We start from the raw sequence: 27,791 nt of genomic DNA, 5'->3' as shown, positions 1-27,791 counted from the left end.
GAAACGCACCATATCCAATTGGCTAGCAGATTGCATTTCCTTCACTTACGCCCAGGCGGGGCTGGCTCTTGAGGGTCATGTCACGGCTCATAATGTTAGAGCCATGGCTGCGTCGGTAGCCCACTTGAAGTCAGCCTCCATTGAAGACATTTGCAAAGCTGCGACGTGGTCATCTGTCCACACATTCACATCTCATTACTGCCTGCAGCAGGATACCCGACGCGACAGTCGGTTCGGGCAGTCAGTTCTTCAGAACTTGTTTGGGCTTTAGGATCCAACTCCACCCCCCGAGGGCCCTGTTTGTTCTGTTCCAGGCTGCACTCTCAGTTAGTTGGTAAATTTTTTCAGGTCAATCTCAGTTATGTCCTCGCCGTTGCGAGGCCCAATTGACCATGGTTGTTGTTTTGAGTGAGCCTGGGGGCTAGGGATACCCCATCAGTGAGAACAAGCAGCCTGCTTGTCCTCGGAGAAAGCGAATGCTACATACCTGTAGAAGGTATTCTCCGAGGATAGCAGGCTGATTGTTCTCACAAACCCGCCCGCCTCCCCTTTGGAGTTGAGTCTTCCCTTGAAGTGTATTGTCTTGCTACATACTGGACTGGCCGGCTCGAGCCGGTTTCGGGCGGGAAGACGGCCGCGCATGCGCGGTGCGCATGGGCGCGCGAGGACTAGCAAAGGCCTTTGCTAGTAAACTTTCCGATGGAGGGGGCTGCCGAGGACGTCAACCCATCAGTGAGAACAATCAGCCTGCTGTCCTCGGAGAATACCTTCTACAGGTATGTAGCATTCGCTTTATTTATTTATCACATTTTTACCCCACTTTTTCCCACAGGATGGGGGCTCAAACTGGCTTACAGTAGTCTTATGTGCTGCTATGGCCTCTCAGTTCTAAGCGGCTTACAGAGCAAAAGAAGCTGGAGCAGAACTCTAGGACTATTATACATAATGGACCTAATAAAATAAATATTCAGTGACTCAGAAATACTAATTGTTACTGTATTTATCCACGTAGAGGGTAATTCTATAACGAGCACCTGATAGGAGCCTACTTTCCTTTCTAGAATACCAGTATAATGGGGGAAGTACACATGCATACTCTTAGGCACAGTCACTTACATGTGCCCATACTGCACCCACGTGTATACTCACCCGTCAGCTAAACGCCATGGACTAGATTCAGTAATTATGGCACTGAAAAATAATTGACGCAGAATGCTATTCTTTAAACAGTACTCAGAGTTGTTTGTCTTTTTATAGAATAGTTCTTTAAGTGGCGCATGAAACAATTAAGATGCACACACATCTCGTGATCATGCGTATCTTTTAACACCAAGGGTATTAAGAGAGGTAGGAATTTACAGTATAGTGCTTAGGTGGAATTTTGCCATATATGTACATATTTGCACACATACGTGCATGTATGATAGCATTCTAAATATTTATATGCATAATTGGTGCATAAATGTTAGCATCTTCTTTATAGAATTGTGCCAACTATGAGCCCATTTTATATAGAACATAGAGATTGGAAATCAGATGTCCAACCTGGGACGTGCTCTGTTCCAGCAGTATTTTAGAAAAAGCTCTGCTAACGCAATGCCTTTTCTAAAATACAAAGGGGCCCATTTACTAAGCTGCGCTAAAAAGTGGCCTGCGCTGTTTTCTGCATGCCGAGGCCACTTTTAGCGTGGCAGTAAAATAGCCACAAATTCAATTTTCCTAATGGCCATTAGTGTGTAGCCATTAGTGCATTAGCCCTTACCACCACTTATTGCTAGGCCCACAAGCAATGCCCCTGTGATGAGCCCACTAGTGCAGGTGGAATACCTGGTACAGTCAGGCAGCTAGACTATCTGATATATCAGTGAAAGGAGAGTCTTCTAGGGGCATGCCGAAATGGAGAGCCCACAGCCACATCTGGGTAGTTTCCTGACACCAAAGGCCCACAGCCACATCCGAGTAGACTCCTGACATCAAAGGCGGAAGCCGGACAGTTGGTGATGAAAGTTGTACAGTGCAACTTGAATGTCTGTGTTTATGAGTACAAAGAAACTAAATAGGAATCCACCACAACTGTTGAGAGTGTGTGTCAGGTCATCTCTAGGTCCAGAAAGGAGAGAGAGACTAGGGGGAGAGCTGTCCCCCTGGGAAGCAAACACAGAAAAAAGGGAAGGCCAAATAAGGAGCTTCCCATACTAAGTGGGATGTAGCCACCGTTAATACACGATGAAATGAGAAAACAAACAAGCCATGTACCCAAACAATAAAGGTCATGTGGACAAACAACCGCAACAGCCGCCGAGGTGACCTGCTCATGGGACTAGCCCAAGTGACAAAGACAAGAAGGTCTATTCTGTACAGGAGAAGAATAAGCAAAGAAATGTAACATACAACAAGTGCTCCGTAAGGAGTTCAGAGAACTGGGTGTCGGCATGCTCTGCAGGAACCAACTAAAGAGAAGAATAAAACACATGGACCAACAGCCAGCACAGAGGTGGTGCCAAAACCACTAGACACACGGTGAAGATTGCAGGAGCAGCTGCAAGCCAAAAGGTAGATGCAAGACAGGGCGTAGATAGTCCCCATGCGAAAGCAACGAGAATGCCCATGCAAAAATATATTCTGAGAGCAGAGGCAATGATTGCCTAGAAGGAAAGAATGCTCCTAGAAATACTCTGGTACTGGTTTGTGTTAAGTTTTTTTTTGTTTGTTTGTTTTGGGTTTTTTTTAAGCAAAAAAAAAAAAACCCTCGATGTTCGTTGATGCAAGGGAGTATCAGGAGTAGATCCGCAACCTTTGACCTCCATAAGAAGAAGGAGTCGAATGTATGGGCCTGCAGAAGGGCCTTTCTCTTATTTGGGAGCTCTTCTTCAGAGTACTGTGGGCCATGGGGACGCAGAAGGGAAAGGGAAGAAGTTTCTTCTACTTCCACTCCTCCGGTTTTTGCCTCATGGTCTAGACATTTGAGGTTTTCCATTGGCTTCTTTCCGTCTTCACATCCTTTGCTGGCTTTTTGGCTAGCTTCCCTTTGGAACAATTTTCTCTTTCAGTGGAATTGGTTGGCTGTCCAATAGGCATCCCTTCTGCATCTCTATCAGCCTGGTCTCACCCACCTTGCTGGTGGGGTGGGGGGGGGGGGGTTGCCTCTGTTTATTCAGTGCTTTCTACTTTTGTGTAGGAGATTTAACTATCTTTTTGCAGTCTCTACTACTTCACTTCTTCAGAAATTTGCTTTCGTCACAGCCCTAGTCACACCTTCGTATATATATATATATATATATATATATATATATATATATATACTGGAACATACTGTAAGGGTCTCCTCTCTTCATAAGTGTTGCTTTTGTCATGCTTCTATTCCCTGTCCTGTTTGCATTCTGGACAGACTTGTTTTCTGGTGGCTGTTTCCTGTGGTTTTTGATGTCCTATGACCTTTGGCCCTGGTAGCGGTACTGATCTTTCTTCGGGATGGAGTGGTTCTCTGCATGCACCCTAGGTTCCTGCCCCGGTTTGTTTCGATGTTCTCTCTACATACTTATCTTGCTACCATCCTTCCTGTAGTATCTTGCCCCTAGCATGCATGGACTGCACTGCTGGGCCTGCAAGCGAGTCTGGCCTGAGATGGCCTGTATGCCACGGGTTTCTCCCTTTTTGTTTCCTTTCCTCCCCATATGATGTGAATCACCACTGGGGAATGTTCAGTATTGGTTTAGCTACCTCATTCTTTTGCGTTCTTTACGCCTAGGCTTGGCTGACCAGAACAGTCTTCTTCAGTCTGGTAGTGTCAACGCCATGGCTAAGTCTTAGTCTCTTTTGGGGAGTTTTGCTAGGCTGCTGTGTATTCGCTCCATGCATTCGCATCTTTTTCCTCCTTTTGATAGCATGCTTGCAGCAGAATGCCCATGTATCAATTTCTTTGGATGTGATAGTAATACTGTCTTAATTTGGGTTCTGGAATCTGACTCCACCCGCCTAGGCCCGTTTTTTATTTTGTCCCAGGCTACACTTTCGACGATTTGTATGTGTATTCAGGTTTATCTATGTTCTGGCCTCGCTATTGTGAGGTGCAATTAGTCTTTGGTTATTTCCAGTGAGCCTGGTAGCTAGCGATTCCCCAATTGTGAGAATATTAGCCTGCTTGTCCTCGGAGAAAGCGAAGATACTTACCTGTAGTAGGTATTCTTTGAAGACAGCAGGCTATATATTCTCACATACCTTCCCACCTCCCCTTGGTGTTGTCTTCTATTCTATAGTATTGTACTGTTGCTCCTGAGTCTGCGCGGCAGGCGGGAAGGCACTCGTGCACTGGAGCGTGTCGAGCTCCATGAAAAGCTTGATACGAGCTCTGGACCGGGCAACGCGGTGTCACAGTACCCAGATGTGAAAATATACAACCTGCTGTCCTTGAAGAATACCTGCTATAGTTAAGTATCTTTGCTTTTCCTGGATTGGAGGGTTTTAAATACTTGATAAATAAATAAAATCCATTTTTAAATGGACACTCATCTTCAGATTCTTTGAGAACAGAACTTTAAAGAGTGCCATTAAGCTCAGCTTAAAGGATTTCAGGCCAATAAGAGCCATGATCTGTTTCTTCGGCAGAGGTCATGGTAAGCATAATACCATTACCCACATAGACGTCCTTTTACTAAGGTGCACTAACAGATTTAGTGCACACTAGTGATTAGCATGCGCTAAATAAGACACCCATAGGAATATAATGGGCGTCTTACCATTTAGTGCATGGTAATCATTAACGCACCTTAGTAAAAGGACCCCATAAACTTATGCACACATAGCGGAGGCATTGCTGTGAGGGGGGGGTGAGGGCAGAGGTGGCACTTAATGCACATACTTTTACAATTTCAAAAGTATGCATTTTAAGTTTACACGAGGCAGATTTGTGTACATACTTTTCCTGTGTTGATTTTTTTGGGAAAAATCATTTCCTTTTGAACATCGGTATAAAGCGTGGAGGGTAAAAAAAAAAAGTACCTGCAGATTTATGCAGAGAGTCTGAAATTTGCCCTGTAGCAGTACATATGTAAACACCCTGGGTTTTGCTTTGCACCATAGAATAAGGTATGTTTTTTTTTTATTTTTAATATTTGACTCTACTACTACTACTACTACTACTACTTAACATTTCTAGAGCGCTACTAGGGTTACGCAGCGCTGTACAAATTAACAAATAAGGACAGTCCCTGCACAGAAGAGCTTACAATCTAAAGGACGAAATGTCAAGTTGGGGTAGTTTAGATTTCCTGAGAAAAGGTGTAGTGATTAGGTGCCGAAGGCGACATTGAAGAAGTGGGCTTTGAGCAATGATTTGAAGATGGGTAGGGAGGGGGCCCGGCGTATGGGCTCAGGGAGTTTGTTCCAAGCATGGGGTGAAGTGAGGCAGAAAGGGCGAAGCCTAGAGTTGGCGGTGGTGGAGAAGGGTACTGAAAGGAGGGATTTGTCAAGAGAGCGGAGGTTACGGGTGGGGACATAAGGGGAGATGAGAGTAGAGAGATAAGGAGGGGCTGCAGATCGAGTGCATTTGTAGGTGAGTAGGAGAAGCTTGAACTGTATGCGGTATCTGATCGGAAGCCAGTGAAGTGACTTGAGGAGAGGGGTGATATGAGTATATCGGTTGAGGCGGAAGATAAGACGTGCGGCCGAGTTCTGGATGGACTGAAGGGGGGATAGATGGCTAAGTGGGAGGCCGGTGAGGAGTAGGTTGCAGTAGTCAAGGCGAGAGGTAATGAGAGAGTGGATGAGAGTTCGAGTGGTGTGCTCGGAGAGGAGGGGGCGAATTTTGCTAATGTTATAGAGGAAGAAGCGACAGGTCTTGGCTATCTGCTGGATATGCGCAGAGAAGGAGAGGGAGGAGTCGAAGATGACACCAAGGTTGCGGGCAGATGAGACAGGGACGATGAGGGTGTTATCAATTGAGATAGAGAGTGAAGGGAGAGGAGAAGTGGGTTTGGGTGGGAACACAATAAGTTCCGTCTTGGCCATGTTTAGTTTCAGGTGACGGTTGGACATCCAGGCAGCAATGTCGGATAGGCAGGCCAGTACTTTGGCCTGGGTTTCCGCAGTGATTTCTGGTGTGGAGAGATAAAGCTGGGTGTCGTCAGCATAAAGATGATAGTGGAAACCATGAGAAGAGATTAGGGAGCCTAAGGAAGAGGTGTAGATTGAAAAAAGAAGGGGCCCAAGGACAGAACCCTGGGGAACTCCAACAGAGAGCGGGATAGGGGAGGAGGATGAGCCATGAGAGTGCACTCTGAAGGTACGATGGGAGAGATAAGAGGAGAACCAGGAGAGGACAGAGCCCTGGAACCCAAAGGAGGACAGTGTGTCGAGAAGTAGGTTGTGATTGACAGTGTCAAAAGCGGCGGATAGGTCGAGGAGGATGAGGATTGAATAGTGACCTTTAGATTTGGCGAGGAACAGGTCATTGCAGACTTTAGATAGTGCTGTTTCTGTCGAGTGTAGGGGGCGAAAGCCGGATTGAAGCGGATCGAGGATGGCATGAGAGGAGAGGAAATCAATGCAGCGGCTGTGAATGGCGCGTTCAAGTATCTTGGAGAGGAAGGGTAGGAGGGAAATGGGGTGGTAGTTGGAGGGACAGGTAGGGTCAAGTGATGGTTTTTTGAGGAGTGGTGTAACCACGGCATGCTTGAAGGTGTCTGGGACAGTTGCAGTGGAGAGAGAGAGGTTGAGGATATGACAGATGGTGGGGGTGATAGTAGGAGTGACGGTGTTAAGTAAGTTGGTGGGGATGGGGTCTGAGGAACAGGTGGTGGATTTCGAGGAGGAGAGGAGATGGGCGGTTTCCTCTTCGGTGATAGCAGGAAAAGAGGAGAAGGAGGCCTGGGTAGGTTGGTTGAGAGAGTGGGTTATAGGAGGAGGAGAAGGTTTAGTGGTGAATTCAAGGTTGATCTTCTGGACCTTGTCACGGAAGTAGTCGGCCAGAGATTGCGGAGAAAGTGAGGGGGGAGTGGGAGCGGAGGGCACTTTGAGGAGGGAGTTGAGGGTGGCAAAGAGACGACGAGGGTTAGAGCTGAGGGAATTAGTCAATTGGGTGTAATAGTCCTGTTTAGCGAGGAATAGGGAGGATTGGAAGGAGGATAGCATGAATTTGAAATGAATGAAGTCATTATGGGTGCGAGATTTCCTCCAGAGGCGTTTGACTCCAGATCTCGATTTGAGTGATGTTGCAACTCAGACCCTGGTTGTTGTCTTATCACAGAAGAGCTATTCATAATGTTCCAATGTATAATGAACTAGATTATAAGACTTATTGGCCTTTCATTATAAAGGGCATAACTGAGTATGTAATTCAGATCTTTTGTCAAATATTAAAATAATTGAAAGCATATTTAACTTGTGTTGACTGTTTTGAATGGTTTTATGTTTATGATCTATCAAGTTTTGTAGGACTTTATCCTATTTAGTTTTTTTGTTTAATTCTTCCATACGTGATGTATGATAGGATTCAAGAGACATGGGAGATGTAAGCGTATAATTCTTTTCCAGATTTCACAACTTTTGAGTAGAATAGACAGTGCTACAACAGATCAGGAAACAAAACTGAAGCTCACACAGAAAGAAGGTAATGAGCAGCTCTACCTTCTGGATATGAAGTGAGTAATTTTCAGCAGTGGAAAACTGTACCACAGTCAAATGAAGTTTGGTGAACATGTTTGCACATTGTTATTAAATAGTCTCTTCTTTCTTGTTAAGAGTGCATGTATATTGTACATTCTAAAAATAAATATCTTTAGAAGTTGATATCTTGATAAGAATAATTTGGGGAAAAACATCAGTATTAATTATTTCTTAATTTTATGCCATGCCTAATCCATTCAAGACAAATTACAAAAATGTATTTAAGCCACTATTTTCTAATGCCTGATGCTGAATAATAGCATTAGTAAATAAGAGCCTTAAAATATTAAGGGGTAATTTTCAAAGCTGGATTCATTGTTATAACACTTTGATATATCTACAGTCATGGCCAAAAGTTTGTGACCAAGCTGTTTTCAACTGTATCACACTAGGTTCTTGATTACTTATATTGTTTTGGGCTACTTTGGCCTATAGTCTGTTTCAGGCAAGGCCACTGAGGGGTGGGGGAGTAAGATTTACCCAGTCCCAGCCTTCAAGGAGGGCCCAGCACCAGCAGCCCAGGTGAGATCCAGTTTCTTTCCCTCCTTTCAATCCTCCCTGGTCCTCTACTTGCCTGGAGTCATTGAATGACAGGCAGCAGTGATAGAGAGGCGCTGCTCTGCTGGCCACTGGTCCTTCTTGCCGCGTCCTGCCTCTTGTGAAGTATTGTCCTGTTTCCACATGGGTGGGATGTGGCAGGAAGAAAGACCTGTGGCCAGCAACCAGAGGACTGGGGAGGGGGTGGAGGGGCTGTAGTGGCAGGCCTATTAACAGCTTTGTCTCTCGGTGGCCCTGGTTTTGGGCTAAATATTTCCTTTTTTTAACAGTTTCAGCCAATTACATGTTAGATTTTGCATTCCGACATGAAAAGTATGTGTCACCTTTTAATATTCCTGTTGGTATAATTTTTGGTATGATCAAACTTTTGTTATTTGTCAGTGTAAAAATAAATAGCAGTCATAGCTGTGTGTGATAGTAGAGGTTTATTGATGTCTTAGTATTAGTATTGTTTGAGTAACTTGACTGTAACAGAGTCAGATCTATTAAAATTTGATGCTGAGTTGAGTAAAAAAATCTGCCGTGTTAAAGATACAAACTGAATATATATTATTATGTGATCTGCCTTAAATTATTTTGTTTTAGGCAAAATAGACAAATTGGATAACGTAATGTATGCTATTTGGTTAATTTGTTCACTTAACTGGATAATGTATTTTGTTTACAAGGTGCTACAAAATTAAAATCTAAGAGACCCTTTTACTAAGCTGCAGTAAGCATTAATGCGTACTTACCACAGGTTAAAAACTGCTGCAGTGTGTGCTCAGGCATCCTGTGGTAGTTTTGGAATACATTACTTCTCTCCTTGCTACTTGATTTAACAGCACAAGAAGATAAAATTTGAAATTTTGCTGCAGATTAGAATCTTTAAGTTTAATAATATGGATCAGTGAAGAATAGCTGCAATATATCTGAATTACATTCTTCCTGCTTCTAAATGGCTATTTTTGGGCTGAGTATCTGAAAATTCTGACAGATCTGACAAATAATTGTTAGTTTGAAAGTGTATATAAGGGGAAATGTTTTGTTTCATATTGTAAATTTTCCCTCCATTTGTGAAGATTTGATGCTGGTGTGCTTGAGTCGTTGTTAAATATCTGTCATAAATTGTGAAAATGATAGTAGTCACAAACTTTTGGCCATGACTGCATTCCCTTTTGAAAATAGCTTGTGATAAAGTACCCACAGAGATTTGTACCTACATTTCTTGTAGATACTTTTTCATTTGAAAGCAATGTGCATAGATTTGAAAATAGTTATTGTTTTTATGTGTTGTTTCACTCTCTTGACCTATATGCCTTATTTTTACACTGCTGAAAGTACCAAAGTTGATCCCTGCATGCACCTTTTGCAGGGTAAAGTCTGGACAATTTTCAGACAGTTGTCAGAAGTCATCCGTAATTATGTGGATAAATGGCTTATGAAAATTGCCTAGGAAATGCACACCTGAGGGAAGGGATGTGGCAGAGACGTCAGTGACTGGTGGAGAGTGCAAAGGTTTAGGGTGCTGGCAGGAAGGCTAGTTTTGAAAGGGTGAGATGCTGGACCCTGATGATGGTGGTGGTGGGGGAGTAGGAGGAAGATGGCAAGATGCTGGCCTGGTAGGGGGAGGGAGAGGGAAAGATGCTGGACCAGGGGAGGGGGGAGCGAGTGTGCCAGGAGGGAGAGTGAATGTGTCAGGGAGGGTTTGAGGGAGTGAGTGCCAGAAAGGATGAAGTGGGAGAGAGAGAGTGTGTGACAAGAAAAAAGAAGGGAAACATAGAATGTTGTGAAGGGGGGGGGGGGGGAGAGAAGGGAAGATGACGGGAGAAAAGAGATGAATGTAGATTTGAAAAGGGGGAGATAAAGGAGGAAAGAGAGATGGGTAAAGGGAAGATGAGATGGGTGTAGGGGGAACAGCGTGAGAGCAGAGTGGGTGATCAGAAGCTGACAAAGCAGTATAATTTTGTGGCTTATAATGTGATAGGAAACCCAGATCTTTAAGTCCTTTCTCATTGCTGTCAAGACTTTTGAAATGAAGATACTTTATGTTCCTGGATTGTTTTAAAATTTCCTCTTAGTATTCTGACTGATTGATGTAATGTTCTGGTCTTGAAAAATACTCACCTACAGAGATATTGCCTTAGTTTGCTTTGTTGTGTCTGATGTGGTGCCTTTGACCCATCTCCCCACCATAGCAGTCAAATCAGTGATAGCAACTGTTGAATTGTAATTTCTATAAAATAAATCCAAATCTACAAATGGTAAGTGAAGTCAGACATTTATTTTAGATTTACATAACCTAACCTGTTAACAGGGCGGAGAGACCAGCAGGGACATTGCTTTCCTTAGTCTCTCCTAACCTAAAATCTAAAATGGATACATTTTTATAGCCTAACCCACAGATGAGGTATTGAATCCATTCTATTCATGGATAACAAAATACAAACATAGGGGTTAGACAGAATACAGATGGCCAATTCCAGGACTATAACAAATGATACTTTCTTAACTATAAATAAGCCACGTTGGAGCCTGAGAAAGGGTAAGAAAACATTCCTCAATAGTCATGCCTGTAGTGCTTGGACAGTCAATCTACAGTGATTGGTTCTTTCTGAGGTAAAGGGTGAAGGCTGAGAGATCAAGTTAGTCTTATATACTGTAAATTAACAACATTTTCTACTATTTTTCAATTTAAAAGAAATTAACCCTTTGTTGACCAGTTCCACACAACACAAACTCCCTCCACTACCAGACAACTCCCACTTGCCCCCTTGTTAGCCCCCAGCCCCAGACTGGTTTCATCATCCCCCCTTCTCCTTTCTGCCCAGCACTACTAAATCCACTTCAGGGAAGGGAGCTCCTTTCTTAGCTCAAGCCACTGGTATCACACAGAATTTGAAATTTAGAGAACAAATACTTCCTATACTACACATGAAACAGAAAGTATATTCTCTCTGATTTTAGCAGCTGTGTGGTGCCAACAGCCAGAGTACATAAGAGTAGCCATACTGGGTCAGACCAATGGTCCATCTAGCCCAGTATCCTGTTTTCCAAACAGAGGCCAAGCCAGTTCACAAGTACCTGCCAGAAACCCAAATCGTAGCAACACTCCATACTACAAATGCCAGGTCAAGCAGCTGCATCCCATGTCTCTCTCAATAACAGAGGGACCACATCAGCAGAGGGAATCTCTCCGGACTCTAAAGGTCTATTAAATAAATCCTTAAGAGGTCCAATTTCTCGGAGCTCCCTCAATATCCTAGGATGTATTCCACCTGACCCCATAGCTTTGTCCACTTTCAGATTTTCGAATTGTTTATAAACACATTCTTCTGTGAATGGTGCAATATCCACTCCATTCCCAGATAGACTGCAGTTGGCTTCCGAGGATATATCTTCAGGATTTTCTTCTGTGAACACCAAAGAGAAGTATTTGTTTTACACGTTCGCTTTATCCTCATCACTCTCCACATAGCTATTCACAGCATCTTTCTGCTTTACTATTCCATTCCTAGCTTTTCTCCTTTCCCCAATATATCTGAAAAAGATCTTCTCACCTCTCTTTACATCTTTAGCCATTTTTTCTTCCACCTGCACTTTCACTATCTGTATTTCCCTCTTCACTTCTTTGATCTTAGCCTGGTATTCTTTTCCATGATCCTTTTGTTGCGTGTTTCTTGATTGCAGCCTCTTTTGCCCTTGTTTTTTAGCCACTTGTTTGGAGAACCAAATAGGCTTCCTGTTTCTCTTATTTTTGTTTACTTTCCTTGCATAAAAATATGTTGCCATATTTATGGCGGCTTCTACTTCTCCTATGCCTACCCATGCCATCAGCTCCTTCTTCTTGGTTGAGAGGTGCCCAGCTCTCCCACCGGTTGCCTTCTCAGGTGCCGTGGAGGACTTGCAGCTCATCTGCATATCCTCGGAGCCTTCGCCGGAGTGACTCCCAGGTCTGTTCCGATCCACTCGGGGCCTCTGCTCAAGGTGCCGGCGCGCGAAAGCTTTCCTTCTAATAAGTTCTGGGAGAAGAGGATATTTCTCTGGTAAGTGAACAAATTTTGCTTGTGCTTTCGGAACTTGAAGATTGGGGTTTAAAGGAGGAACTGTAAGTTAGTGATAGGCTGATATCCTTAATACTTTAGCAAGTTTTAAATTACGGAAAAACTCAAAAAACACTAAGATGGAGTCAGCAGTCCAGCAGCGAGAGGGGTGCTATCCAGTCTTTTGCATTGAGTGTCACATGTATGATTATCTCCCAATTGGTGAGGTGTCATATGTGTGTGCCCGATGCAAAGAGCTCCTAGCTCTCAGAGAACGTGTCCGTTCTCTAGAGGCTAGAGTAGCAGACTTGATGGAGCTGAGGGAGACAGAGAGGTACATAGAGGAGACCTACAGGGATGTTGTAGAGAAGTCCCACCTCCAGTCAGGTAGCCCCTGTGCTACCTTGGAGGAGGGAGGTCTCCTAGAAGGAGAGCATCACCCTGGTGAAGTAGGAAGTACTCCTGTAGCCAGGACCTGCCCACCAGGGGATGTATTATCCTTTCGCACCGAGGATATATCTCCAAATGTTGCCCGGGAGGGAAAGGTTAGGACAGCTGTTGTACTTGGTGATTCGATCATTAGGCATATAGATAGCTGGGTGGCTGGTGGACGTGAGGATCGCCTGGTGACTTGCCTGCCTGGTGCGAAGGTGGCGGACCTCACGCGTCACCTAGATAGGATTTTATATAGTGCTGGGGAGGAGACGGCTGTCTTGGTACATGTGGGTACTAATGACATAGGAAAATGTGGGAGAGAGGTTCTGGAAGCAAAATTTAGGCTCTTAGGTAGAAAGCTGAAATCCAGATCCTCCAGGGTAGCATTTTCTGAAATGCTACCTGTGCCACGCGCAGGGCCCAAGAGACAGGCAGAGCTCCAGAGTCTCAATGCGTGGATGAGACGATGGTGCAGGGAGGAGGGCTTTAGATTTGTTAGGAACTGGGCAACATTCTGGGGAAGGGGGAGCCTATTCCGAAAGGATGGGCTCCATCTTAACCAGAGTGGGACCAGGCTGCTGGCATCGGCGTTTAAGAAGGAGATAGAGCAGCTTTTAAACTAGAAATGGGGGGAAGGCCGACAGTCGCTCAAAAGAGCATGGTTCGGGATAAGGTATCTTTCAAAGATATCACCATAACAGGGAAGATAGAGTATCCTGATAGTGAGGTTGCAAAAGAGATTGTAGTAGATCGGGTATCTTTAAATAACAATAAAAATCAGACAAAAGATTGCCAATTAATACTGTCAAGTACTAAGCATGATGTACTTAGGAACAACAAACATAGTTTGAAATGTCTATATGCGAATGCCAGGAGCCTAAGAAATAAGATGGGGGAGTTGGAATATATTGCACTAAATGAAAAATTAGATATAATAGGCATCTCTGAGACCTGGTGGAAGGAGGATAACCAGTGGGACACTGTCATACCGGGGTACAAATTATATCGTAGTGATAGGGTGAATCGGATTGGTGGAGGGGTAGCATTGTATATTAACGAGAGCCTTGAATCAAATAGATTGAAAATTCTGCAGGAAACAAAACACTCCTTGGAATCACTGTGGATTGAAATTCCATGTGCAAAGGGGAAAAGGATAGTGATAGGAGTGTACTACCGTCCGCCTGGCCAGGACGAACAGACGGATGCGGAAATGTTAAAGGAAATCAGGGACGCAAACAAACTGGGCAACACAATAATAATGGGGGATTTCAATTACCCGCATATAGACTGGGTTAATGTAACATCTGTACACGCAAGGGACATAAGATTTCTTGATGAAATCAAGGACAGCTTCATGGAACAGCTAGTTCAGGAGCCGACAAGAGAAGGAAAAATACTAGACTTAGTCCTTAGTGGTGCTCATGATCTAGTGCAGGGGGTAACGATACGAGGGCCGCTTGATAACAGTGATCATAATATGATCGGTTTTGATATTGGCATTGAAGGAAGTGAAACTAGGAAATCAAGTACACTAGCGTTTAACTATAGAAAAGGTGATTACGACAAAATGAGAAAAATGGTGAAAAAAAGACTGAAAGGAGCAGCTCGCAGAGTAAAAAACTTGCATCAGGCGTGGATGCTGTTTAAAAACACCATCCTGGAGGTTCAGGACAAATATATTCCACGTATTAGAAAAAAGGGAAAAAAGACTAAACGTCAGCCGGCGTGGCTAAACAGTAAGATAAAGGAAATCATTAGAGCCAAAAAACAATCCTTCAGAAAGTGGAGAAGAGAACCAACTGAAAGTAACAGGATAGATCATAAGGAATGCCAAGCCAAATGCAAAGCGGAGATAAGGAGGGCAAAAAAGGACTTTGAGAAGAAATTAGCGTTGGAAGCAAAAATACATAGTAAAAATTTTTTTAGATACATTAAAAGCAGGAAACCGGCCAAAGAGTCGGTTGGGCCGCTGGACGAAAATGGTGTTAAAGGGGCGATCAAGGAGGACAAAGCCGTAGCGGAGAAGTTAAATGAATTCTTTGCTTCGGTCTTCACCGAGGAGGATTTGGGGGGGACACCGGTGCCGGAAAGAATATTTGAAGCGGGGGAGTCGGAGAAACTAAACAAATTCTCTGTAACCTTGGAGGATGTAATGGGTCAGTTCAGCAAGCTGAAAAGTAGTAAATCACCGGGACCTGATGGTATTCATCCCAGAGTATTAATAGAACTAAAAAATGAACTTGCGGAGCTACTGTTAGAAATATGCAATCTGTCCCTAAAATCGAGTGTAGTACCGGAAGACTGGAGGGTAGCCAATGTTACTCCGATTTTTAAGAAGGGTTCCAGAGGAGATCCGGGAAATTATAGACCGGTGAGTCTGACGTCGGTGCCGGGCAAGATGGTGGAGGCTATTATTAAGAATAAAATTGCAGAGCATATACAAAAACATGGACTGATGAGACAAAGTCAGCACGGATTTAGTGAAGGGAAGTCTTGCCTCACCAATCTAATGCATTTTTTTGAGGGGGTAAGCAAACATGTGGACAATGGGGAGCCGGTTGATATTGTATATCTGGATTTTCAGAAGGCGTTTGACAAAGTGCCGCACGAAAGACTCCTGAAGAAATTGCAGAGTCATGGAATCGGAGGTAGGGTATTATTATGGATTAAGAACTGGTTGAAAGATAGGAAGCAGAGAGTAGGATTGCGTGGCCAGTATTCTCAGTGGAGGAGGGTAGTTAGTGGGGTCCCGCAGGGGTCTGTGCTGGGTCCGTTGCTTTTTAATGTATTTATAAATGACCTAGAGATGGGAATAACTAGTGAGGTAATTAAATTCGCCGATGACACAAAATTATTCAGGGTCGTCAAGTCGCAGGAGGAATGTGAACGATTACAGGAGGACCTTGCGAGACTGGGAGAATGGGCGTGCAAGTGGCAGATGAAGTTCAATGTTGACAAGTGCAAAGTGATGCATGTGGGTAAGAGGAACCCGAATTATAGCTACGTCTTGCAAGGTTCCGCGTTAGGAGTTACGGATCAAGAAAGGGATCTGGGTGTCGTCGTCGATGATACGCTGAAACCTTCTGCTCAGTGTGCTGCTGCGGCTAGGAAAGCGAATAGAATGTTGGGTGTTATTAGGAAGGGTATGGAGTCCAGGTGTGCGGATGTTATAATGCCGTTGTATCGCTCCATGGTGCGACCGCACCTGGAGTATTGTGTTCAGTACTGGTCTCCGTATCTCAAAAAAGATATAGTAGAATTGGAAAAGGTACAGCGAAGGGCGACGAAAATGATAGTGGGGATGGGACGACTTTCCTATGAAGAGAGGCTGAGAAGACTAGGGCTTTTCAGCTTGGAGAAGAGACGGCTGAGGGGAGATATGATAGAAGTGTATAAAATAATGAGTGGAATGGATCGGGTGGATGTGAAGCGACTGTTCACGCTATCCAAAAATACTAGGACTAGAGGGCATGAGTTGAAGCTACAGTGTGGTAAATTTAAAACGAATCGGAGAAAATTTTTCTTCACCCAACGTGTAATTAGACTCTGGAATTCGTTGCCGGAGAACGTGGTACGGGCGGTTAGCTTGACGGAGTTTAAAAAGGGGTTAGATAGATTCCTAAAGGACAAGTCCATAGACCGCTATTAAATGGACTTGGAAAAATTCCGCATTTTTAGGTATAACTTGTCTGGAATGTTTTTACGTTTGGGGAGCGTGCCAGGTGCCCTTGACCTGGATTGGCCACTGTCGGTGACAGGATGCTGGGCTAGATGGACCTTTGGTCTTTCCCAGTATGGCACTACTTATGTACTTATGTACTTATTCTCCCATTTTCACCGAACTGAGCACAAAATCCAATACTTTGAGTTTTGTGTGTTTGCACTCCGCTTTTGCTCTTATATCAAATCATATTGTGTGATAATCACTATTGCTTAGGTGGATTGGAATGTCCCATCAGCAGAATCGCAAAGAAGCAGAGAGATTGTGCATGCCACCAGATGTTGGAAATACTTTCTCCATTTGTGAGCACTAGATCCAGTGTTGACTCTTCCCTTGTGGGTTCAGTCATCATTTCTCTGAGCAAAGCACTTTAACAGGCATACACGATCTCTCTGCTTCTTTCCGATTCTGCTGATGGGACATTCCAATCCACATCAGGCAAGTTGAAATCTCTCAGCAACAACACCTCCCCTTTCATTCCAAGAATATGGATGTCTGACCTGAAAGGTGGTGGTCATTACTTTGGCATGCAGGTTCAGTGAACTGCAGACCTTTGTGACTAATCTCTGTGAAGTTTTTCAGAAATAGAGGGATGGTATATACCCCTCTTAAGTTCCTTCCTAAGGGAATATCGAACTGCCATCTTAATCAATTGTCCTGTTAATATTTTTCTCAAAGCCATATATGTCCATAATGGTAGACCACCTGATGTTGGACTTCATGAAAAAGATATGCAAAGTTGTGACATAGACTTCAGTCCACTCATTTGTCATTTGAAAAAGGATTCCCAATGCACCAATATGTTTAGTCAGCCTGTCTTTAGGAATCTCTTTGAAGCATAGGATCCAATTTCATTCCCGTTAGTTCTTGTTATCTTTCAGGTTGCCTTCATTATAAAATAAAAAAACAAAAACTGAAAGGCTCAGTTTCAACAAAAGCCCGTTGGCATGTAGCTTTTCTTCAAGATTCCTTTTTTTTTTTTTTTTGTTAAATGCTGCTTTTACCTAGGGTTTCCCATAAGCAAGAACTTCATATCCTGCTTGTCCTTAGCGAAAAGGAAGTTGCATACCTATAATGGGTGTTCTTTGAGGATATAAGTCTTCACAATACCTTTCCACCTCCCCTAGGAGTTGGTTTCTCTGCATTACAACTGCTATTTGTTAGCATATTATTTCCTGTGTTTTATAGTGTGACTGCCAAAAGCCATTAGCGATTGGTGGGATAAAAATGTTTTCAATTAAATATGTTTTACTGTTTTGGGATCTTGCCAAGTACTTGTGACCTGGATTGGCCACAGTTGGAAACAGGATGCTAGGTTTGATGGACCTTTGGTCTTTCCCAATATGGCAATACTTATATACTTGTTTTTTTAGCATGCAGTAAAATTAGCATGCGCTAAACGCTAAGATGGGCTTGATGGACCTCTGGTCTGTCTAAGTATGAGAGTGCTTATGTTCTTGAATACATTTTAGCTTAGCATAGAGCTGAGTTGGCTCCTTGTGATGCCAGTGTGGGAAGTCTTGCACATCCACAGGTGATTGTACTTGAAAGCTCTGTAAACTTCAAGAGCTAGATACTTTTTTCACCATATCATCACAGGATGTCACCCATCAGGGAGGGTATATACTTCTTAATTCTGTGTATATATAGCACTCAAAATTACAAACTGTGCATGCAATTTAACTAGTTAAGCCAATTAGCCCTAACAATTATTGGCACTAATTGGAATTTATATGCACATCTTTATAGTCATTATGTATGAAGATGTGTATGTAAATTTTTCTGCACAGATCTGAAAAGGGGCGTGGCCATGGGCATGGTATGGGTGGGTCATGGCTGTTCTGGGATTTGCACGCAGTATTATAGAATTCGGGAGATCTGCACCTAATTTAGATGTGGGGATTTACACCAGGGTTCAGTTGGTGTAAATCCTTGTGCCCAAAATTGAGTGTGGATCCTGGTGCTAAGCACTATTCTATAAATAGCGTTCAACTTGGAGCACATTTTTTTGGGCGCCATTTACAGAATTGAGTCATTAACTTGTAATGCTTGAAGATCACTTGTTACAAGTAAGCAAACTTGATTTATTGTATAAGGATGATTTGCTGTGATTGATTTGATCTCCTTTGTTTTAATAAATAATATAAATTCTAAGATCCTTATTTTTATATTAATGCATTCATTTTTAGCTGCAAAGGCATGACAGAAGATCTAAAGAGTCAAATCTTATCTACCCGGAACTGGTTAGAACAGGAACAAGAGCGTGTTGAAAAGGAACTGTTACAAAAAATTGAGGAACTGTCATTGTCCATTAAGGAAAACCGTGTAGGTTTCTCTATTAAAGAATAAGAGATGTTGGTGTATCTACAAAAAATATGTTTAAAGGGATCTTTTGCACTTAGATAAATTTGGAAAATATTTGGGGGCAAACTGTGGAAAATCCAGTAATTAATGTATATTATTAGCATGTTAACCAGATGTTTTGCCACAGTATTGCATGCCAAGTTCATTGTTATGCAAAAAGAATAACAAGCTTGGAGTGGAGGAGTGACCTAGTGGTTAGGGTGCTGGACTTTGGTCCTGAGGAACTGAGTTCGATTCCCACCTCAGGCAGCTCCTTGTGACTCTGGGCAAGTCACTTAACCCTCCATTGCCCCCTGTAAGCCACATTGAGCCTGCCATGAGTGGGAAAGCTTGGGGTACAAATGACACACACAAAAAAAAAAAGATTTGCAAACTCTGTTATTCCAAGAAAGTTAATTATACCTTAAGAGGTACAAATGTCTTCCCCGAGGAGCATCGGGATGCTAACATGCAAACTGAGGCTGGCACAGAAGATTTTAAAGGACATTACCAAGTTTAAAAATAAAAACCCCTCTACCCATTGTATAAAGATCACTGGTGGAAAGGTGGAATAGTGATAAGGAGACCACAAACAAGTTACAAGGTTCCTGTAATTGCCTTGATACTATTGGGTACTACAGATATATATTTGTAACTACAGTGGACTCGAGTAATTCTGTTCCCCCTCCTGGGTCGTCCCTATTTTTCTGTGTTTGGAAGAGTGATAAGAGACATGCCCCCTAACTCCACCTGATAAAGTGTAAAAAATTGACCCTCCATAGGCACTACCTCTCTTTAGGAAATAAAAGGCACACCTTAGCAATTTCACTGACCCTTCCACTACACCTGCTGGGGCATCTAGGGCTCCAGTTGGGGCCAAGAGTGATCATGGCCAGAGATGCCATCTTGAAACATAGTGCTGTCAGTACAGGAGGGATTCCCAGAAATTCTCTGGTAGGTGTAAGATACCTTTTTGTTTCTAAGGGGAGGCCCTTCTTGGGAAGAGGAGCAATTGTTTACACTTTTAAATCATAGGATGGGGAAACATGGAGGAGTAGCATCCCTCTCACTACTATCTCAAAAAGGATTTTTACATCAAATGAGAGGTATTATTATTTTTAAATTAGGCCAGCTTCTTTAAAGGATGGCAGACCTTGGATGGTAATCTGCCATATCACATTGCTGTGGTCAAAAATGAGTGACACTTTCAGTCACAGCAATGCTATAAAAATTAATGTGGGATTTACTAAACTGCAATATTTGGATACCACAGTAATTTTCCTGCAGTAGTATAGTAACAAAGCTGCGCTAGGGTCTACCGGTGCTGTAATGCCGACAAAGCCCATTCACTTTGAATGGGCTATGTCGGCATTGCCACACGGCAGCCGCTATCACGGCTTTGTAAACAGGGGGGTTAGTAACACAGTAGATGATGGCGGATAAAGACCTGTACAGTCCAACCAGTCCACCCAACAAGATAACTCATAGCATAAGGTATGATGTCATATTACATATGTGTACTTGATATTGATTTGTCCTTGCTATTTTCAGGGCACAGACCGCAGAATGGAAACGTGCCCTTTTGCCGCAGCTTAATAATAGGCCTCTTATTTACTAAAAGCCCATTTTCCAATTATTTTCTTTTCCAGTATTTGATATTCCAGTTTCAAACTAGTAAGAGGTAAATGAAAAACTGTATTCTTTTTTTGACTAGGCTAGGAGAGCATCTAATGATTTACTGTTTCTATTGATACTTTGTGCTACTAAGTAAATTAACTGTACTTGGAAAATATACAGGCTGTTATTCAGCTGTTGTGGTCAGCATTTTTAAAAACTCAGGCTGCGGCAGTTAAATAAAATTTGGATATTGAGCACCAGTATATGGATTGCAGCCAGCACTGAGTATCTGGATAGAACAGAAAGCAGTTGTGATATCATATTCAAATTGCTGTCCAGACAACTGGTTACAAGTTAGGACAGCAATTTTTCTATCCTAACTTTATCCAGATACTTATCTGGTTTGTAGTCTGGATATTGCTGCTAGTCAGATAACTGCCTACACACTGCCCTAGTACTATTAAGATAGCATGGAGGCAGTCTGTAAGCATATTCATTGACAGTGTCTGAGTATCTGCAGCCCCACAGTCATGGAGTCACGGCCTGAAAGAGGTTGATAAACACTGATTTAAATGTCTCTATAGTATCTTCGGTTTCTCACCGTTTCTCTAGGGAAGCACTGAACATATTCAGTATTGAAAATGTGCTTGACCTAAAATAATTTAAGGCATCTCCCAAACTGGGCTGGGCTACATAAAGTGGTTAATTGGTAGTAATGAAAGTTTGCTGGAAAAATTGGCAGCTGGTTCATTTTTCAGACTTGATCCATATAACCCAAGTGTGATATTTAAAATTCCTAAACAGACCAAAAGATTTGATTTGAAATATGAAATTGAAAGAGCGTTCACTTCCTGATTCTTATTCTCAGAGTAGAATGAACAATTACTAATAAAATAATCAATCCACTTATTTCCACTGAACTTAGGAAATGCATGAAAGGGCTGTAGCAGAAAAATTCCACCAGATGTCAGTACGACTTGGTAAAATAGAAGAGATGCAAAAACCGAATGTGGAAACTCACCAAATGAGACGTTCTGTGGATAAGTTAAATGCTCGTATTACCAAGGTTGAACTGCTGATGAATAAAGAAATAAAGGAAATTAAAGCAGAGCTTAATTCTGGTAGGTTGAAATTGGGAATACCAAGAAAACAGAAATTGATTCAATAGAAAGTTAAGGTGAATGTTTTGCTTGGAAATGCAATTGAAATGAAAAAGGGCAGTATTGAGCAGGATACTGTCTATGTAACTTTGTATGGATGAAACAACTTATGCAATGAAGTAAATCTGATGAATATATTTGTATAACTTTTATATGGCTAACTTGACTTTGTAAAGTTATACATGGTAATTCTGCGTTTGATTTTAATGCATAATATTATTTGGAGAGCAGATGAATTTTGCCACTACATAAGTACATAAGTATTGCCATACTGGGACAGACCAAAGGTCCATCAAGCCCAGCATCCTGTTTTCAACAGTGACCAATCCAAGTCACAAATACCTGGCAAGATCACAAAAAAGTACAAAACGTTTTATGCTGCTTATCCCAGATATAAGCAGTGGATTTTCCCCAAGTCCATTTTAATAATGGTCTATGGACTTTTCCTTTAGAAGCTGTCCAAACCTTTTTTGTTCCTAGAAAGATAGATCACATTTTCACATAGACAAGAGAAGCAAAGCCAGGTTTCAACCAGCTTGTTTAGATGTTATAGTTCTGTCAGAAAAATGTTTCAACAAAGATACAACTGGAAGTTTCACATCAGCCTCTCAGAGCTGCAACTTCAATTCCAACATAATACTAACAAAAAAAAAAAAATAGCATTGAATATGAACAGAATAAATCATGATTTAAATAAGACAAGCATCAATGTCTGTAATTAAGCAAATTAATTGCTGTGGAAGAATCCAGGATTCCAGAAGATTCTGATTACTATCATTATTGGAAGGAGTAACTTTAGACATTTCCCTTAAAATGTTCCTTGCCACTCTTAATTTTATCTGTATAAGTTTTGGCCATATTTGTGGTAATGTATTAAAGATTGTTCAGCATGTAAAGCAGGTTTTCTTCATCAAGAAGTAGGAATGAATTAGGGCCACAATTCTGGTGATGTCATCAGATGGCGCTTAGATGCAACAGTGTGGATTGCCACAGTTTAGAACTATTGTTAAGTTTTGAGCTTGCATAGTCTTTCCTGTGTACAACATTTCCCTCATTCTCCTTGGCTTAGTTTTTTTGTGCTCTACCAAATGGTGGTGAAAACAAAGATCTCCCAGAATTTTTTTAAAGAGATTCTCTTCATGTTTATACTGACACTGTTTTAAATGTTTCTCATTTTACTTCAGTTTCTTTTGTTGTTGTAGATCTATGGTGCAGGTCAAGCTGGGGTTCCAACAGTATCAGAAACATTGTTAGCAGTTATGCACATAAACTGTACATCCTCTATGACTGTTAAAGAGTGTGGCAGAATGTCCTCAAGTGCCTGGAAAACACACCTCTATTGGCTCAGGGAGCGCTATGAAATGGTGGAAAGGCTCTTAGATGGAGAGAGTCCTCACTGCAGTTGTCAGTTGGCTTTGCGCTGTCCATAGGTCCTTTCCTCATGATATTCATGCCGTGGCTGTAAGAACCTGTGGGGGGAAAAAGGGGAGCGCCATATCTCTTTGGAGCAGGCAGAAGTCTCAGCTGAGCCTTCCCAACCAAAAGATCAGTTACACTGGTCTGAACAGGAATAACAACCAAAAGGATATGGTTCAAAAACAGTCTTTACCACTTAAATGTAGTTGGCTATACCAGAGGCACAACCTCAAAGCACAGAAAGGTGGCTGACACTATTGATCTATCACATACACAGATGAAGTCCAGTTGCCTTTACTATGGTGTAGGAAAACTCCTCAAGTCATTCTTGGCACCATGTCCCATGTGGATCTCTAAAATATAATATAGTTTACTGCACCACTGACAGCTTAGAGTCTGCATTGTCATGTAGATGACTGAGCAGAATGCAGTATAGAAGGAGCATTTTTTTCTGGAAAAAAGTTGTTAAAACACATGTGGACTATGAAAAATTGCAGGAAGACCTTAGAAAATTGGAAAATTGTGCATCCAACTGGCAGATGGAATTTAGTATGGACAAATACAAAGTGACGCACATTGGGAAGAATATTCCAAATCATAGTTACGGGATGCTAGGGTCCACCTTAGGAGTTGGCACACAAGAAAAAAGATTTAGGTGTCATCATAGACAATACACTAAAATCTTCTGCCCAGTTTGTGGTGGTGGCCAAAGATGCAAACGGGATACTAACAAGTATTAGGAAAGGGATGGAAAATATGACAAAGAATATTATAATACCTCTGTATCACTCCATGGTGTGACCTCATCTTGAGTATTGCGAGCAATTCTGGTTTGCCATATTTCAAAAAAGATACAATGGAATTAGAAATGGTTCAAAGAAGGGTGACCAAAATGATTTAAGGGGATGGAACTCCTCTCATATGAGAAAAGGCTAAGGAGGTTAGGGCTCTTCAGCTTGGCTAAGGGGGGGGGGGGGATACAAAAGTATAAAGACTAGGGGACACTCAATAAAGTTACATGGTAATACTTTCAAAATAGGAAGAAATATTTTTTCACTTAATGAATGGTTAAGCTCTGGAACTCGTTGCTGGAGGATGTGGTTACAGGGGTTAGCATATCTGGGTTTAAAAATGCTTTGGACAAGTTCTTGGAGGAAAAGTCCATAGTCTGCTATTGAGATAGACATTGGGGAAGCCACTACTTTCCCTGGGATTGGTAGCACAAAATCGCTAGGTACTTGTGACCTGAATTGGCCACTATTGGAAGCAGGATACTGGACTTGATGGACCATCTATCTGACCCAGTATGGCTATTCTTATGTTCTTTTGTAGATAGGTATAAATATGTTAAAAAGCAGCAGTCCAAGTACAGACCTGTGGGGAACCTCACTTGTTTATTGAGAATTGTCTGTTAAGATAAGCAACTTTGTGTGGCATGTGGATACATGCTTTTATAAAATTGTGCACAGGTATACATGTGTAACAAATAGGAACAATGCAAGATAGCATCTACTTTTCCATGATACATGCATAGACATTCTGAGGGTGTAGTCTGAGTGATAGGCATTCTGAGGGTGTAGTTTGAGTGAAGTTGTGATGTATGCATATGTGGTGATGTGAACGAGGGCAGGCCCAGTGTCCAAGTAAAACATAGCCACGCAGTAGTTACAGGTAAAGGAAAGAGCATTTATTAAAGTTGGTAGGTCAGGGGTCCTGTTCCGTTCACAAGTAAGTACTCCATTGTCCAAAAGCCAACCTTTGGAGTGGAATATAACGCAGAAATACACCTTATGGACTAGTCTAGCAACTCTACCCTCTACAACACCACAAAAAGGAATGGCCACATGAAGCAGTCAAAGCAACTAAAGCCCCCCTCTGTGGAGCCCTAGCCAACTAACTGCAAGATATTAAATAGCCAACACATGTTATCTGTAGAAAGATGGGTTTTAATAAAGCTGGTCTGATCTGGATGAATCAGCTGTTCCATATAACCTTCCAGCCACAACTGCTAGATCTTCACTAAGGTTAGTATCGATTATAGAAATGGGGTAAAATGAATTCACATCTAACCCATTCTTCTTCTTCAGTAATGTCATTGTAGCATCAATCAATTTGACCAACACCCTAGGAGAGTCCCACATAGCACTAAAAATATCACATAAGACCTGGGCCTCTGAATCACTAATTTTGTTTTTTAAAATGAGTATCCATCTGGTCCTGTACTCCTACCCACCTGCGATGTCCCAATATAGCTCTGTAGACCTCCCCCACTGCAATTGACGTACATTACTCTTCCTTCTGATATCTGTAAGCCTTGTCGGGAAGAGCTGGTCCAAAAAGGCTTGCATCCCATGCTCCAAGGAGCTACCCGTAATGGCATACAACTCAAAGTGTAGCAGCAGGATATCTTCATGAAGTGAGGGATCTGGCTGAACCACCCCTGCCTTTTCTCTGAGCTGCAGTATTGTAGTTCCTATGACTTGCTATTGGATTCTCCTTGCCAACAACACTGCCATGTTTATAATTCTTTAGTACATTTCAAGGATCTCTTTAAATTTTCCACCTGTAACACTCTCAACTGCTGTTTCACCACGGACAACTTCTTAAATACCCTGGGGGAACAAGAGTCCTTATGTTGCTGTTCCAGGAACACTAGCTCTGCCTACAGCCATGCCACTCTCTGTTTGTTTTGTTTAGGTTTAATGATCTCTTAGACCATTGTATTAGTACTATTTTAACATAACTGTAACAAAGAATCAGGTCCATTAAATTGGATGCTGAGTTTAGCCAGAAATCTAGTGAAGCTAATGATATGTCTGCCACCAAAAAACCACATCATATTCTGTAGGATCATGAATCTCAGCAAACATCTGAATTTCCTGCTGTATCCTGGCTGCAAAGTCCTTCCTACCCAGAAATGAGTCATTCAACCTTGTGTCCTCCGTGATACTTCCCCCACCTGCAATACCAAGGCCACATGATAATGGTCTGAAAGCTGGCAGGACAGTAATTTGCACTCCACTGCATGTATCCTAGAGTTAGAGGAGCGTAGGAAAAAATCCAGGAGAATATAGGAATTATGCCTGGGTGAGAAGAAAATATAATTCCAGCTCCCTGGGTGGAGTACCTTCCAAATATTCTCCAATCCTAACCCAGTGCCTATCTGTTCCAGCAGTCCAGAGTCCCCCCCCCCCCCCCCCCCCCCCCCCCGGTCCCTGAGAATTGTCAGCAGAACTCTTGCTTGTCTGTAGAGTTTCTTTTGCCCACTATTGCTGGCTGCTGCCTCCATCATGGCCCTGGACAAACATAAAACAAAACTAAAACATTAGGGCAACTCCTCCAGACCAGGGCCATGCAAGCCTCACAATTTGGGGCTACTAGCACTGTGGGGCAGCTCAGGGGCTTCAAGTGATTTAAAATTTTTTTTTTATTATTTTTTTACTTATGCTTATTTAACAAAATTGCCATACACTCAGTAGCCATGACAGCTATTGCGTGGTAATGACCTGTGCCCTAGCTGTCATGGCAGGCCACTCCTTTGCACCATCCCAGTCGCACCTAGTACCACATTAATCTGTAGCACAGATTTTTTTATGGCGCTGGCACGTTTAATAGCGCATTAGATATTAGTGCTGGTCTGTGCTAATGTCTACCATATGGTAAAACCCATGTTAGCTGCTTAACAGAAATTAGTAAAGGTGACCTTTAATTTTACAATAACTGTCTCAGATTGTTAATGTTGAGTTTTTGTATTAAAGTTTCAGTTACCTTTTCATGAGCATTGCTTCTTAACTACTTACCTAGCCAGTTTGTTTTCATCATTGTGCTATTCTGGACATGAACTCTGCTATTATGTAGATTGGATTTTATTTTATAGCCTTTGATGTGCATATTTCTGAATGATACTCATGCTCATTTTAAATCTCTAACAGGATTTGCTGCTATCCATGAAAGCATTGGATCACTCAGACAAGTTCTTGAAACTAAAATGAAGCTAGATAAAGACTTGTTACAGAAACAGATTCATCAAATGAAGGAAGGAAGGAATCGTACATGAAGAGATTTCAATACAGTAGAATGAACTTTGGAGTTTATCATTGGGAAGAAAATATGCAATTTGGTATCCCAATCCTGTTTATTATAAAATTGTAAACAAATTGATTGATGGAATTATGGAATAGATAACGGGAACATATTTTCAGCTATAGGTAATAGTAATCTCAGATTCTTTCACCTTGTTCATTTATCTGACACAATTCCCATTCCCACTTCTAGTACAAAATCCTTTGTGTTGAGTGTTGTGAAGATATTGACAAAACTGGAACCAAGATTTCATAGGTCTTTTTTATTGTCTTTTGCTAAATTACTATTTAAGATTTAATAGGAATTGTATTTTAAAATTTGAATGCTGTAAAAGGAAATATTTTTATAAACCTTTCATTTTTATGTATGGTGGCTGTATAGTATTTTGTTAGCATTGAAGTCTAATAATATTCCTTCCAGTTACATAAGTGCATGTTTGTGTATCTCAGATAGCTGGAGCCAGCCTTAGTAGAGGGGTATATGGGACCCAGCTGCTATGTCACCGAACAAACCTCAGTAGCTGCAGCCAGATATTGTGCTCATTTTTGGTACCTACAGTGACTATGGCCACCCTGTTTCGGAGGGTTGCTTGGCTTGGCTCCCATGTTTCCCAAAGGATAAGAAGAAAATAATAGTAGTAGTTTTTCTCCCATAAAAGATAATGGGTGGGATATATGTGACCACAGAGGAGGCTGCTTGCACCCCAAACTCTGCTCATCTCAGGAGTAAATCAATATGGAGTACAAAGGTGAGTGAATAATACTTTGTTATCCG

The 27,791-nt window shown here is 42.1% G+C and overlaps 1 protein-coding gene across 2 annotated transcripts in view; it reads left to right on the top strand.

Annotated features, from left to right (window-relative positions):
- Nucleotides 1–27,339, top strand: part of FAM81A (family with sequence similarity 81 member A) — a 73,745-nt gene extending 46,406 nt beyond the window's left edge. For both annotated transcript variants that reach the window (XM_030190408.1, XM_030190407.1), the window contains exons 6-9: nt 7,531–7,637; nt 18,588–18,723; nt 21,284–21,479; nt 26,867–27,339. In XM_030190408.1, the coding sequence (XP_030046268.1) occupies nt 7,531–7,637; nt 18,588–18,723; nt 21,284–21,479; nt 26,867–26,991 (564 nt within the window). In that variant the 3' untranslated portion in view covers nt 26,992–27,339. The remainder of the gene's footprint in view (nt 1–7,530; nt 7,638–18,587; nt 18,724–21,283; nt 21,480–26,866) is intronic.
- Nucleotides 27,340–27,791: the final 452 nt, after the last annotated feature.

The sequence above is a fragment of the Microcaecilia unicolor genome, chromosome 1, assembly GCF_901765095.1.
Source record: "Microcaecilia unicolor chromosome 1, aMicUni1.1, whole genome shotgun sequence".
Taxonomy (NCBI): domain Eukaryota; kingdom Metazoa; phylum Chordata; class Amphibia; order Gymnophiona; family Siphonopidae; genus Microcaecilia; species Microcaecilia unicolor.
Note: the sequence above shows the minus strand (reverse complement) of the source record. Positions and strands in the feature narration are given on the sequence as shown.